The sequence below is a fragment of the Urocitellus parryii genome, chromosome 9 (genome assembly GCF_045843805.1).
Source record: "Urocitellus parryii isolate mUroPar1 chromosome 9, mUroPar1.hap1, whole genome shotgun sequence".
NCBI lineage: Eukaryota > Metazoa > Chordata > Mammalia > Rodentia > Sciuridae > Urocitellus > Urocitellus parryii.
This window is the reverse complement of record NC_135539.1, coordinates 19,610,849-19,626,259: the sequence shown is the minus strand read 5'-3', so window position 1 is coordinate 19,626,259 and position 15,411 is coordinate 19,610,849. Positions and strand designations below refer to the sequence as shown.

Here is a 15,411-nt window from a genome sequence, read left to right as displayed (position 1 = left end):
AAGGGATTGACTGAATAAAGGATGTTTTTGTCCTTCATTTTAGCACCCTTCCTAGGTTGGACATCTGTTGAAAACTAAGAAACTTCAGGTCTTAGAAAATCCCTAGTTCTTCATTCATGATAGTCATGACATTGAACAGTGCCCTGTGGTTTATAGGTTTTCTTTATGCATTCTGACTTAGCCTTAAAATAGTGAATGGGGTTTAGCCCCTTTTCCATTTTAAGTATGAGAAGACTGAGACTTGGAAGGGCTCGTGAGGTAGGAGCCAGAAAATGGCAGGGAATCGAGTCTTCTGAATGCGAGTCCTGGCTCTTTATTCTAGTCTGTGCCACCTAAAAACCTTTTGGGCGTAATGTGAGATGCACCCTGTTCTTCTAGTGGGGGATTGATATCTGCCATGGGGGTTTTATTCTGAGAGGGGCCCTGGGCAGGGCAGCAGGTTTGGAGCCACACACCTCGCTAAGCACACCAGCTCTGCCCTAGAGATAGAACCCATGTTGGGCAAATTACTGCCCCCCCGCCCCGCCCTCCAGTCCTCATTGTGTGAAACTAATGGCATCCACATCTTGGGAGGATCCTGAGGAACCAGGTCAGGCTCTTGTCTGTGGCATCACCCCAGGCAGTCTGTTCCGAAGTGCGTGTGGTGATGGCTTTGGTGGAGCTGGGCTGTTCCCCACTGGGTCCTGGGGTCTTGGGTCTGCCCCACGCAGCTGCTCTGGACGAGCTGTTCTGTGTTAACTGAAGCGTGTTCTTACTGTGACAAACCGTGGCGTGTTGTTGCAGGACACAGGTTGAACATCACAGCGGAGAATGACTGTCGGCGGCTGCACTGCTCCCTGAGAGACCTGAGCTCCCTGCTGCAGGCCGTGGGCCGCCTGGCCGAGTACTTCATCGGGGATGTGTTTGCTGCAAGGTTCAACGACGCCCTCACAGTGGTGGAGAGGTAGGCCGCCTGCCCCCAGGAGCCGCTCCTCCTACAGAGCTGCTTCACCTGCCGCACACTTCCCCTCTGGTGCCAGCTCTGCCACATTCGCCTCTCTGAACTTCAGGTTGCTCATCTGTAAAGCGGAGTGGGGGTCGGTTCTAACAGGCCTGTTGTGGTAAGATACTTAGCACAGTGTCTCGCGTCTAATCCAGCAGTACGCAGCCTGGCCCATGTTTCCACTGCTGTCTTAGGTGTAGCTATGGAGACGGGGTCGAACTCAGAAGGAACCAGAGCAGGTCAGTCCCCATGACTTTTCTCATAGGAGCAAGCCACATTAAGGGGACAGCGTCACAATCCTAATAGCCAGATATGAAAGCTATGGGGCTCTTCCTGGTCAGTCTTGTCCCATCGGGGTCCTACGGAGTTAAAGCTGGGTGACTCCGAGGCCTGGCCTGAGAGCTGGTCTCAGCCTTTCACCAACAGGCATCTTTATAACTGCTTCCCCTGAGGTCCCTTGAAGAAATGTTCCCAGCTGCATTTTATTCTACCAGTCCTCTATACACACTGGACGCTAAAAAGCCAGCTGTACGTAAGAGGGGATTGGATCATTCCAGACTAGCTAGTGAATTGATTAGATCCACCTAGTGGATGTGGCTCCAGGCTGACGCCCAGGCACCTGCTGCTTTCCTTGGTACAGTATCCTTATTGCTGTAAGACACAGGGAAACCAAGCTCAAAGAGCTTAATTACATGTGCACCATATTTTTAACTGTTAAATCTTAGCTTAAAAGCAAAGATAACTAAGAATTTTAAATCCCTTAAAAGGCAGATTGATATTAATTTATAAAAGGCTGGTCGTGATAGCTTGTGCCTGTAATCCCAGCAACTGAGGAGGCTGATGCAGGAGGATCATAAGTTTGAGGCCAGCCTCAGCAATTTAGTGAGACCTGCAGCAACTTGATCCTGTCTCAAAAAGAAGGACTGGGGATGTAGCCAAGTAGTAAAATACCCCTAAGTTTAGTCCATCCCTAGTACTAAATAAATAATAAATATTGATAATATAATAATAAAAGCAGCATCCAATAGAAGGACATTTTCAAAATATATTTTTTTTTCATTCTACACTTTGAGAGATCAGGCCATTTTATTGGTGAGTAAATTGGGGCTCAAGAGTTGGCAAATATCTTAGTCCACGTGGTTTATAAGAGGGAATTTTAATGAGCTTCCTGAGTTCCTGAGTTCAGATGACAGCCTTTCCTCTTCCACAATTGTCTGTCTTCTTCATCCTGTATGAGGCCCATTCCCACTGATGTTTAGCAGGGATGAGACGGGTTGTTTGAATTACTCTGTAAGCAATATCAAAATGTCTGTCAGTCAACTATGTAGTGAGATGATTGGCAGAGATCCCAAGCTATTATTTTGTAAGTTCTTGTTTATACATCTTTCTGCACTGCGTAGAGATGCTTACTGTTTTGTCTTTAAATAGAACAAAGTGTGAGGGAAGGCTCTCCTGTGGCCACATAATCTTACTACTTAGTGTGATTAGCAGTGTTTTCACTTGTAAGTCACATAGAACAAACCTAATGTGAAAACTGTGAAATATAGATGTGTTAAGAGGGACACGTTTAGAAGTCCATTTTTAGTGTGGAACAGGAGAAATAGTAGGTGCACATAGTGCAGTATGACATTGTAGGTGCTTACTGAGAGGTAAGTTTTGATTCTTGGTTATTGCCAACACTTTCTTGGGCTTCAAATGAAGAATGTGGCTCTTCACCCTCACTTTCTGGACTCCCTGGAAGTGCCCTTTTTGAATGCTCTCTGGCCCTGAAGTTTGTGGTTTTCTGTTTGAATGAAGTCCTGCATTTTCTCCCATCAGACAGGAATGTTTTCCAGGGTGTGGGCCTTCATGCATCAGTCCTGGCCGCTTTGTGGAGATGCCGATTTCCAGACCCTCTTCACATCTGCAGAATCTGCCTGAGGGTGGGACTAGGCAGCTGGCGTTGTAGCACTTCCCCAGTTGATGGCCCTGTGCCCAGGTTTCCATGCAGAGTAGCCTAGGGCCTCAGCAGCTGTGGGATTCCTCTTTGGGGAGAGAGGCACTTTCCCAATGGAGCTGGCTGTTGGTTACTGTATTTAATGCTCATTTGTATACAGTGAGCTCTTGAGCAATCCTGGGCTCACTTGACCTCTGTTTACCCTAAAAACATTTGCTTCCCCCTCTCTCTGTCCTCCAATGTTTTATTATAAACATTTTCAACCCTTCAGAAAAGTTGAGAGAATTGTATGGGGAATACCTATATCACTACCGCCCTCCTGATTCTGCAGTGGACATTTTGCTGCATTTTCTTTGTTACATGTAATTCCATCTGATACATTTTCTTTTAAAAGTAATTTTACAAGAATGGGAGTTTGCAGTGACTCAGACATGCACAGATATTCACCCTGGCATTACTTAGAGCAAAAAATATTGAAAATAGTTTAATGTCATATAAATACACGAAAGTAGGAACAAAAGGAAAGAGTGATGAACATCTCTGTGTACTGATGTGGACAGAGTTTTCAGATGCTCGCAGGAGAAAAACAAGGTACCAATGAGTATATCACAACAAAAAAGGCATATATGTTTGTTGAGATATAATTATATTGCCATTAAAGCCACCATTTTAAAATATAAAAACAAAACGGGGAGTGTGGTGCGGCAGGAGAGCACTTGTCTAGTGTATGCAGTGGCCCTGGGTTCCATCCTCAGCACTATAGTCAGACAAAGTTTTAAGTCAAATTTAAGTTGGTTTTAACATTACAAATTTTATAAAAAGGTCTTTGTCAACCTATTTAGATAAATTTTCAGTAGAACAAGTCTGCTTTTTAAAATTTTTTTTATTCTCATTTATAAAAGCATTGCTAATTCATTATAGAAATAAAGAAAAATAGAGGGGGAGTAATCATCCATACTCTACCTATTCCGTCCTACCCCTAAGAGCAAGTGATACCAAGAGCACATTCTGATGGCTTTTTTTCCTTAACAGATACACATTTGAAAAGTTAGGACATTTTCTCTGTGTGTGTACATAAGAGCCTTTTCACGTTTTGAATACCTTGAACATTTGTCATTAAATATACCTCTAGCATGGTTTTTATTGAATATTGTATTACATACTTTGTGTTGGATATTTATTTTGCTTTTAAGTAATGTAGATAATGCTTGTTATATAAATATTTATGTACATCACAGATTATTTTCTTTGGGGAAAAAAATGAAGGTCTGATGATAATGTATTCTCTCCCTCCTTCCCTCCCTCCCTGCCTCCTTCCCTCTCTTCTTCCTTTCTTTTTCTTTTTCTTTTTGGTATGGGGAAGAAAAGTATGTCCTGGGGCTTCTCCTTGTTGATACTTGTTAATTTTGTCACTTTAGTTCCTAAGCTGAATGTTCTTTCTTAACCTGCCTCTTTGCCAACAGGTTGGTCAAGGTCACTCTGTACGGATCTCAGATAAAACTGTACAACATTGAAACTGCTGTGCCATCGGTGCTGAAGCCCGACCTCATTGATGTGTAAGTATGGAGTTTGGGGTTTTGCCTTCTCAGGAAGCACTGTTTACCCCCAGATCATTTTATAGAAAATAGGAAGAGTAGGAGCTGCTACAAGAAGGGGGGAGTGACTTTGAACTTTGGAGGAAGGATTGTTGGGTTTTGGGGACAGGAGGGGTGGGCAGGAGTGGCTGGGGCAGGGGGACTCCCCATCAGGCAGCTGAGAGCTGTGGTGAAGGGGCTGTGAGTACTGTGTGGCAGGAGAGGCTGGGAGGGTCCGCAGGACTGACACGGGAGCTCCTTAAATGCCATGAATATCAGCCTGCCCAGAGCCTATTCACCGAAACCGAGATGTGTGGGAAAAAAACAGCAGTTTTAATTCCCAAGATGCTTCTGAGGCCAGATGAGGGGTGGGGTGGGTGTATCTCCCCATTCACAAGCAGCAGAGACCAGCTGGCTGTCCTCATAATTTAATTTAGTCTGACACCTCCTGGAAATAGTGTCAGATCCTACAGGTCATACTCAGTTCCCAGTTCTGTCCCCTCCGTGTCCTTCTTTCCAATGCTAGAGACAAGCTCCAGGTTGTTTCCCTGTGCTTCTGCCCAATTGGCAACAGGTTGAGGTTGCCCCAACCTCTTCTGGTTTGCAGAATTTGCCTAGAGTTGATCAGAACTCAGGGAAACCCTTAGGCTGCTGGTTTACTTGTTTGTACAGGGTATTACAAAATAGACCCAGGAACCCCGGATGAGAGGGGGGCGGGGTGGATGGGGAAGAGCACAGCTGCCCTGCAGGAGCCTCCAGCCCTCAGGCGTTTGGTTCTCTAGAAGCTGGCAGAGCCTCTACCCAGTGCTTTTGGGTTTTTATGGGAACCTCATTAGGAGGTGTAAGTATGTGACTGAATCATCAGAGTGACCCCCACTCCCTTCTTCCCCCCCAAAGCTTAGGGGTGAGACTCAGAGCTTCAACCCTCTGAGCAAAAGGTTCCCCTGACAGCTAGGTTCCATCCTGTGCCCATCTAGGGATTTTCCAGAAATCCCCTTATTTTAACATTTGCTCAGGGGTGTTGAGAGGGCTTGTTACCAATAACAGGAGATTGTATTTCACTACTTGGAAGGGACTGGAGGAACCCAGGACAAAAGGCCAAATATTTTGTTGTTGTTGTTGTTGTTGTCGATGTTTGTTTTGGTGCCAGGGATTGAATTCAGGGGCACTCAACCACTGAGCCCCATCCCCAGCCCTATTTTGTATTTTATTTAGAGACAGGGTCTCACTGAGTTGCTTAGTGCCTCACTATTGCTGAGGCTGGCTTTGAACTTGCTCCTCCTGCCTCAGCCTCCTGAGCTATTTGAATTACACTTGTGCACCACTGTGCCTGGCTGAAAGGCCAAATATTTTTAAACAAAGATGCTCTTTTAACCAAAACACATGTATCATAATATCCTAGAAAGGTACAGGAGAATACTAGGGGAACACACTTCTTCAGCGATTCTGATTTGGGTAGGATGGTGTAGGCATTTATTTGATATTTGCATATTAAACAAGAACTTCAGATTGTTTTGAAACAAGACATCCAGGGACTGTTATAAGAGGAGGAGGGCCCAAGGAAGTCCTGGAGAAGGGAACGTCAACTCAGAATGACAGATTCCTTGACCCACATGAAGGAAAAGAATCTGAGCACACAAAGATACCAAGCCACACAGATTTATTTAGGAAATCAAGGTTTATACCTTGAAGGAAGAGAGCACAGGCTCTTCAGAGTGTGAGGCCACCCCTGGGTCTGGGGTGTTAACACTTACAATGAGACAGTGGCTAGGGCTGGACTGAGGTCAGGTTCTGTTGATTTCCCTGGCTTTAGCTGTTGTCCTTGCTTCCTGGTGCTACTTTCTGCAGACAAGGAGGGCTGAGGACACTGGCTGGCTCACTCAGGACCTGCTTGTTTTGCATTCCAAAGGTTTAAGGGCACTTCTCTCTTTAGATTCAGTTCATCTTTATTTCTCTGTACCCTCAAATTCTTAGGACCACACTTTGAGGACTGTACACATGGGAAGCCATTAAGAGAGTGACATGGTCGGGATAGAGGGCCGGGGCTGAGGTGGGTCCTATCCCAGAGTCTGTCCTGATCAAGTGGCTCACACTAGAGTAGAGTACCACAGCTGTCCCCCGGCTTGTTTCTGTAAATAGTTTCCGAGGACAGAATGACAACAAGTTAAATATCTTAATTGCCTTTTTTGGATTCTGGAATCAGGCCATACTTAATTCCATAAAATAGAATAATCGTTCCAGGGAGTTAAGCAAGAGACCCTCCTCCTCATGTGACCGTTCCTGGATGTCTTGTTTCAAAATAATCTGAAGTTTAATATGCAAATATCAAACAAATGCCTACACCATCCTACCAAATCAGAATCCCTGAGGGAATGTGTTCCCCAAGTATTCTCCTGTACCTTTCTAGGATAGTGCTTTGGGTTTATCCATTAGAACAACAAGAGCATCTTTGTTTAAGGGAGAACAAAGAGAGAACATTGGTTTAGTAGATATAGAAAGGATTAAAGAAAACAGAAACAAAAAACAAAAAGGGGATTGGTCATTTCAAAGTTACCTTCCCTGTAAAGCTGGGACAAGAACACAGAACAATAGAAATATAACTGGTTCACTTCAGATTGCCTTTTTGTGTAAAGATTAAGTCAGAGGGACTTCATTTTCATGCCATTTGAAACTGACTTGTTTGGGGAATTTGGCTGTTCTGTCTAATCCTGAATTCTAGGACTGGCAGAGTAAATAGCTTAGTTTCAGCCTGGTGGTGTGGAACTTGAGCTTGAGTGACTGCAGTATGGTTTTTAGCCTGGGCTGTTGGACTAGTGCAGGAGCTTAGCACAAAACAATGGCCTCCTGGAATTTTTTTTTTTTTTTTTTAATTTAACAGGAGTTTTATTGGAACAGGCCCTTGCCCTGTCATTTGCATATCACCTGTGGCTGTTTCACACGCAGCAGAGTTGAATAGTTGCGACAGTCTGGCCTGCAAAGCCTAAGACACGTGCACTGTATTTACAGAGAGAGAAGGCTGCTATTCCTGTTGTAGAGCATTCTTGAGCTGCACATTAAACAAGTGAACTTTAAGAAGAATCTATATACTGTGGTCTTTAACTTTTTCCCTTAGTTATTACTTTCTACTTTGAGAATTAGAGAAAGCTGTGATGCATCCTCTGGGTGAGACACCAATTTGCTCATGAACTCCCCAGCTTACAGTTTCAGGAAGTTTGAGAGCACCCCCACCACCTCGCCTTTTTCAGCCGTAAGACGCTCCAAGTGTGGTAGACTGACTGAGATTCTTGGGTTTCAAAAACTGACTTTGATGTCCTTCCTATTTAGTTTTGATGCTTAGCACTCAGGTAAAATGATCAATGGATTCTGAATATAAAATACAAAATAACTGCCTGGTCTCTCTGAATTTCAAACTCTTGATTGGCATGCATATATATATATATATATATATAATGAACCTTTTCTTCCTATTTTGATAAAGTTCAAACCTATAGAATATGTAAAAACAGAATAGATGCCCTCATTTTTTTTTTTTCTGAGCCATTTAAAAATAAATTGTAGATAACATGTCACTTCACCCACAAATCCTTTAGCGTGTGTTTCCTAGGAATAAGGTCATTCTTCTACATAATCATAATATCATTGTCAGCACTTAATAAATTAATAAATTTAATGAATATAGTAATATAATTTGATAGTCCAGATTCCCATTTCCCCATTTGTCCTTTATGTATATATAATTTTTTGGATTGAAGATCTAGCTAATTGTGAACTACACATTAAATTTGCCCCAGATAATCTAGAATAGCTCCCCTAATCATATGTCTACCTTTGTCCTATGTCTACTGAGAGGTTCCAGAAACTGTGACATCCCTCAGCAGTGCACCTGTCATGCCTACCCCCATCTCCATTTTTAAAGTAGTGTCTCCAGCATAAGAGCCAGAGCTCCTTGGAGAAACGGTCCAAGTCTGGGGCGGGGCGATCCTGGAGAATCCTGTTCATCAGTGAGTGGGGAAGCACGGGGCAAGTGTTGAGAACGTGTGAGAAGGACGTGTGGGGCTGACGTGAGACCAGGCCATTGGGTCATCCAGAAGAAATAAGGGTGATAGTAAATTATTCCATGTTGATCGATCTTTTAAAATTAGGTCATCTCAAAAGTATCACCTTACACAGAGTACTCTATAGTTCTTAACAGGAAGAGGAGAGGTTACACTTAGGTGTATTGCATGGTCTGGTGTTATCTTGGAAGAATTATGAGCTTTTGTGATGTATATTTTATCATATGTCAGATGCAGTTCATCCTTTGCAAAACCAGAGTCTTTGCTGCCTCAGTTATTCTCTAGCCAGATGTGTGGTGTGATGGAAACTTAAGCTTTGGGATCTTAGGTCAAAGCTTTATTTATAAAACTGCAATACCTAGTATTTACCTGAATCTTAGGCTACAGCTATGGATGTTCGTTATCACTAATAGGTCCTCTGTGAGCAGGTAAATGGTTTCCATGTTGTTGCCATGTCCAGGGACAGCCAGCACAGTGGGTAGTTTTTGTTTTTTGGGTACTGATGTTTTTGAGCCCAGGGGCACTTCACCATGGAGCTACATCCCCAGTCCTTTTTATTTGGGACAGGGTCTAAAGTTTCTGAGGCTGACTGTGAACCTGTGATCCTCCTGCCTTGACTTCCTAGGTAGCTGGGATTTCAGGTGGGCACCATTATGCCCAGCTATCAGGTTGAATTCTTATCTCCTGTGGGAACAAGTTTTATGAATGGTCACCTGACCCTCTGGACCGCGTCTTCTTTCCTTTTCGCAGGCATGCTCAGTCCCTGGCTGCTCTCCAGGCCTACTCCCACTGGTTAGCACAGTACTGCAGCGAAGCCCATCGGCAGAACACGCAGCAGTTTGTGACACTCGTCTCTACCACCATGGATGCCATCACACCCCTGATCAACACCAAGGTTTGAAATAGTGAAGACCACGCCTTTTATCTAATTCTCTGTCCTTCTGTCTATGATTTGTTTACTACAAAATCAAAATATTAAACAAAGTTCAACGGATAATTCTGATTTAACGGCTAGCTCGTGTCCTTCATAGTAGTAGTCCACGTGCACCCAGGTAATGCAGGTAAATTTTAATTCTTTTAGTCCCACATGACGCATTCTCATTGTGAAAAAGTAACGTATTGTTCATGTTCACAGAGTAAGAAATTTTGCCTTCTTTAATCCCTTCCTTAAAACACTTTCTTCCCAGGGGCAGCACAGTCAGCTGCAGGTTGTATATTATTCTAGACTTTTTTCTATTTTACATTCATAAGTAAAAGTTTGTAGGTAACTGGAGATGGCCCCTGCTTTTTTAAAAAAATAGGCATAGAACAACTGCAGTTTTTCACATTGGCCAGTGCTTTCTTTTGTGGGATTTATTATGATTTTCTGTTGATGAAAGGACTCTCCTTATGGTCCATTTTTCTGTATACATTAGTGGGTGTGGTTTCCCATAAGTGGGATTACTGAGTTAGATGTTATGTCTGGAGGAAGTTTGTCCTCCAAGAAGACTTCCAGTTTGTTACTAGACTATACAGATGCTTACATTTCTTAATTTTTTAATGTAATTTTAATCATGCATAGCATTTTGTACCACTTTTAACAATGTATTGTTTTAATAATAATAATGTATTTTTTCTATAAATTTGTGTGTGTTTATAATTTGTAAAAGAGCTGTAAAATCCCCTTAGGAGTGTATTTCATAGTTGACCTGACTGTTGCTGGACTTTATGGCTGCCTCCATTTAAAAGAAAAAAAAAAAAATAGATAATTCTGAGATGCATGCATTCATGAATGTAGCTTTATCCTTTTAGATCATTTCCTTAGATAAGTAGAGATCATAGTGTTAAAAGTTAGAATATTTTGTGGTTCTTAGAAATTATAGTGATATTTCTTTCCTAAATAATTCTGCGTGCCTTGACTCTGGTGTGCTGTGGCCATCACAGTCTTACCAGCATTAGGTCCTATCTATAAAAAGTTTTCTTAGGGCTAGGCGTATAGGTCAGTGGCAGGACATGTTCATAACATGCATAAGGCCCCAGGTTCAATCCCTAACCCCCCCACTCCCAGGTTTTCTCTTTTGCTAATTTGAAAGTGACAGTGATACCTACACCCAGTTTTTGATAGGTATGTGGAGGTCAAAGCAGCGGGTGAGATGAGTTGATTGATGAAGCACAGACAGGAAGGGCTGAGGGAAGTCTTGGCTTGGTGGGAGCCAGGGGAGTGAGCTGAGGAATCCCACATTGTTTGAAGTGGGAAGACTTAGATGCCATACCAGGGAGTGTGCCTTGTGATGTGACAGCTCTCAGGGATCCACTGTAGATTCTTGAGCTAAGAATTTAAGAATTGATTGAGTTCAGAGATACCAGTTACAGTGAAGAAGAGTCTGGAAGAATTAATACTGGCTCGAGGGCAGGAGCTATGGAGGTGGCAAAGAAGAAGGAACCTTGTTGCTGATAGTTATCTTGGGAAGAATTCTGGAGATAGAGCCTTGTTGGTATGATTTGGCAGCCAAGAACTGAGTTCAGTTTGTGGCTGCCTCAAATACTAGTCACCTAGGACATGTGGTGCACTCACATGTTCTCTCCTTCTCCAGGTCCAAGATAAGCTGCTGCTTTCTGCGTGCCACTTACTGGTCTCACTAGCCACCACTGTGCGGCCTGTCTTTCTGATCAGCATTCCTGCAGTGCAGAAGGTGTTCAACAGGATCACGGATGCCTCTGCCCAGCGACTTGTTGATAAGGTGAGACCCAGGACACCCTGGGGTCCCCACGACATGTGGCTCAGATCCAGGGAAGCAGAGGAAGAAGAGGCAGGCTTTGTGTGCGCTCTCGGCTTACAGGCCATGCCAACACTGGCACACTTCAGGGGTTCATCTCCTTCCCTTTCTGAGGCCAACTGAGTGCCAGTGCAGGTGTGGAAATGTCTTCCCGACATGCAGAGAGGTCTTGCTGCTCTGAAGTCTCATGATTTGGCCAATGTCATGAGAATCCTCTCTGTACTTTTTAGTTCAAAACATTCTGGTTTGCGTTGTTTGTGGGTTGAGAAGCTCCAGGCAAGTGATTCTCTAGAAAAAGAAGTGGAATGGGGTGGGGCAGGTAAGATAGAGTGTGTGCACATGCGCTCCTGCTGCTGAGTCCCCTCGCAGCCCTGTTCTAAGTGGCTTCTCCAGGACTGTCAGAAGGAGCTGCCAAAGTCCTGGCTAGATGCTGTGTCCTCAGTGGGACTTTTCCCTCTGTAATGCCCAGGTGCCGGGTTGGAGGGGAAGTGTGAGCACCAGTAAGGATTCTTGAGGGCGGCCCTGGGGGCTGCTGGACTGACATGGAGGGTTATTTCTGCCTTTCTTTTCCCTGCCTGGGTTACCTTGGAGGTGGACTGCAGACTGCACTTAAGTTATGAAAAAAGGAGCCTGGTAACTAAGCTCTAAGGTAGGCTTCTAAAAGCTCGGTCAGGCATGGCCGTCTACTCTGGTCTCTGACCTCACGGTGCCTTTGGGTCTCTTGCAGGCCCAGGTGCTGGTGTGCCGAGCGCTCTCCAATATCTTACTGCTCCCATGGCCCAACCTTCCTGAGAGCGAGCAGCAGTGGCCTGTGCGCTCCGTCAACCACGCCAGTCTCATCTCTGCACTGTCTCGGGACTATCGCAACCTGAAACCCAATGCCGTCGCCCCCCAGAGAAAGATGCCACTGGATGACAGTAAGTGACCCCTGGATTGGGAGAGCACAAGGAAGACAGCAAGGCAGGCATCGCTTTCCCTTGTGGCAGATGAGCATGTCCACAGTCACTGCTGAGTCCACTGTGGGGGTGGGTCCAGCTCACCCACAGAGCCCACGTAACACAGCAGCTGGACATATTTCCTGAGTGCAGGCTGCCCCTTCTCTTAATTAAAATGTGAAAAACATTGGAGACCCTAGGAAGACATCCACGGAAGACCCTTGATGATACCGTCAATAAATACCACCAAGATTATTGATCCATTTCAGAGACTGTGTAAGCAAAGAAAGCCGTTCCCCTCTACTGGGAAAATGAACTTAAGAACTGCCTTGTGAGATTAGTTTGAATCTTTCCCAAATACAACTACTTCAGAGGTTTTGGAAGAGGTTTTTTCACAAGTGGTACTTGAAGTTTGGTTGTTTAAAAAAAAATGAATTAGGAGAGCTGTAGTTTAAATAAAAGGTGACAGGTTTCCCTGAAAAATCTTCCTGAAATAACAAATATTATAGAAATAATTCTAAATTACAGTCTGTTTTTACAAGAAGAAAATAATAAGGGTGTCATTTATGAAATGTCAACAGTGGTTTATGAAATGTCAACTAGTATTAATACTTTGCATTCTATTTAAAAATAGTGTTTTATAAACAAGTCAATATATGTTTGCTCAAAAATAGTAGGATAGTATAAAGAAGGAAATTCTTTAAATCTTACCAGTTCTAATATTTTAGAAAGAAGCCATTTAACCATGCTGTGTTTAGCTTCCTTTTTCTACTTTTAAGTATATTTGTAGTGACATGGTTGGGTGAGAGCAGCTGATCATCGAGGGCATACCGTGTACGAAGCTCTCGCCTCCATGATTTTATGCCCATCATCAAATCTCTGATATTTTCAGCGTCAGTCTTCTAAGTCTGATATTTCTGATTTGGGATCTAAGTATTTTTTTAAACATTCATTTCATGTTCATATTAGCTGTGAGTTGGGTGCTATTATCCTGATTTCATCCATGAGGAAACCAAGGTCCAGGAAGGTTAAATAGCTTGCCTCGGAGGGCACATGGCACTGTGGAGGAATCATGTTTTATGAGGGTTAACCGTCTTCTTTTCTCTCTCTCTTTTATGTGGTCGTCCTGTCATAGCACAGGCTAGATTGTGCTATGTAGTAACAAACAATCCCAGCGACTTAGTGGCTTCTTGTGAGGGGAAAATAGTTCTGCTCACATCTGGCCTGGGTCACAAAGCCCAGGAGGCCACTCAAGCTCCAGGCTCATGAGCCTCCCCTTCAGTCTGTGCTCACACTGGGAAGGGCACGTGGTGAGGGGTGGAGCATTCCCAGAGATCCTGCCTGAGAGCCACACGTGTCACTTCCATTCACACCACATCAGTCTGAGCCAGCTGTGTGCGGTCCTGCCGTACCCTCAAAGCCAGTGCTAGGGACAGAGGAGCATCTCTTTCCCCCGGGGAACATGGTTGGAAACCCTGTCCGTGGTTCTGAGTGTGCCAGTGCCGAGCGGGAAACTCGGTGCACAGAGTTTCTCGTTCAGTCTTGTGTGACCCTGTGAGGTGGCTCTTACATCCTGATTCCAGAGCAATGAAATGAAGATTTGAAGGTTTTCTTTCAACTTTATATTTTGAAAAAATTTCAAACCTACAGAGTAGTTGAAAGAATAAGAAAATGAACAAATATATGTCTTTCACCCAGATTCACCAGCTACTAATGTTTTGCCACATAGGTGCTTGAATGCCCGATCTTTATATGGAAACTATATGGAACCTAATTAGAACCTTTATGTAACCCAGTCTTCCATAACCCACACTCCATCAGCACAGCCAGGATGGTAACCATTGTCACAGTGTCACGTAGCATTGAGACCACATTGAAAACTCCCACAGTTGGTATCAAAATGTCTTTGTTGCTTTGTAAAAGTCTGGGATTGTGCATTATATTTGGTTGTCTTGTCTCCTTCATCTCCTTCAATATAGAAAAGCGTCCCCCTTTTTTGACTTCCGTGACATTGGCATTTTGAAGAGTCCACACTTGTTCTCTTGTAGAATGTTCTGAATCTTGTTTTATCTGATTGTTCCCAGTGAGTTTGATACTGTCATGTGCACTTCCTGTTGCATCACTTTTGTCAGTTTTCCGGTGGCTGCCAGTCTGTCCTTGGAGAGGTACCTCCCTCCGAGGCCTGGCAGGTGTAAGTTGCTTAGAACCCCAGGGAATGTGGTGGGTCAGGGGTCCCACCTGGCTGAGCAGCTCAGAGGCTGGACTCTGCCATGTGGCTCTGTAGCCTCCTTGGGAACCTGGTTTAGAAGGGTTTATAATATCCTGTCCCCATAGAAGTACCATTCTAATTATTATGTACTTACTATGCTTTCAATTTCTGACTTTTACAATTTTGCCAAATAAACTTTGGTCTTTGTTTTAATTTTCTTAAGTCAGAGGTCAGATTTTTGTCTCTTGATTGTTGGTTTTTCTGCCTAAACTGCTTCCCCAGGGCCGTGTTCCTCTTGGGGAAATACCTGCCCTGTGTGTGGGGCCCTGGCTGGGTGGGTGTCCCGTGCTTGCCGCCATTGTGGGGGCTCATTTCAGCCTGGTCATGCCTTGCCTTTACTTTCCAGTCACCACCCCGGGTCTTAGAGGACAGGGCCTGTTGTGAGCCCGTCTTCTTCCACCGTCAGTCGTGCAGGTCAGGTGATATGAGCCACCCGTGATTTCAAATGAGGAAAATAAGACAACTTCTCGCACAGTTCAGGGTCAGACCCAGTTCCTTGCAGTCACTGATCACATCTTCTTTCTGCCATACCCTGCCCTGGAAGTGACTTCAGCTTGGACTGGGGAGCTTTTCGGGTCAGGAAGGCTCTCAGCCTAGTTCTGGTTCAGCCTGGAGGTTGAGTCTTCCCGGCCTGTGCTGAGCCCTGGGGGTCTCCACGCATGCTGAGGACCTTCCTGTCCTGGACCTTCTTAGGTTCCAGGTACCTTGCTAGAATTATTCAGAACCAGTGTCCTGTCCTTGTAGCACTGCAAAGGGCGGGGGGGTCTGTGGGCTCTCCCTCGTGTACTGAGGAGGATCCTGCCCAAGGCTCAGAGCTATTTTCTGACCTCTGGGTTTTCTCTCCAGGGCTCTCTGACCGCCTGCCTGTTGGCTGTCTACCACCTTCATTTTTCCTTGTGCTTTG

General features: G+C 44.4%; 1 protein-coding gene across 2 annotated transcripts in view; it reads left to right on the top strand.

The window, feature by feature from the left end:
* Positions 1 to 15,411, top strand: part of Xpo6 (exportin 6) — a 105,993-nt gene that overhangs the window by 81,092 nt on the left and 9,490 nt on the right. For both annotated transcript variants that reach the window (XM_026392070.2, XM_026392069.2), the window contains exons 13-17: positions 784 to 943; positions 4,382 to 4,474; positions 9,298 to 9,442; positions 11,121 to 11,267; positions 12,031 to 12,220. In XM_026392070.2, the coding sequence (XP_026247855.2) occupies positions 784 to 943; positions 4,382 to 4,474; positions 9,298 to 9,442; positions 11,121 to 11,267; positions 12,031 to 12,220 (735 nt within the window). The remainder of the gene's footprint in view (positions 1 to 783; positions 944 to 4,381; positions 4,475 to 9,297; positions 9,443 to 11,120; positions 11,268 to 12,030; positions 12,221 to 15,411) is intronic.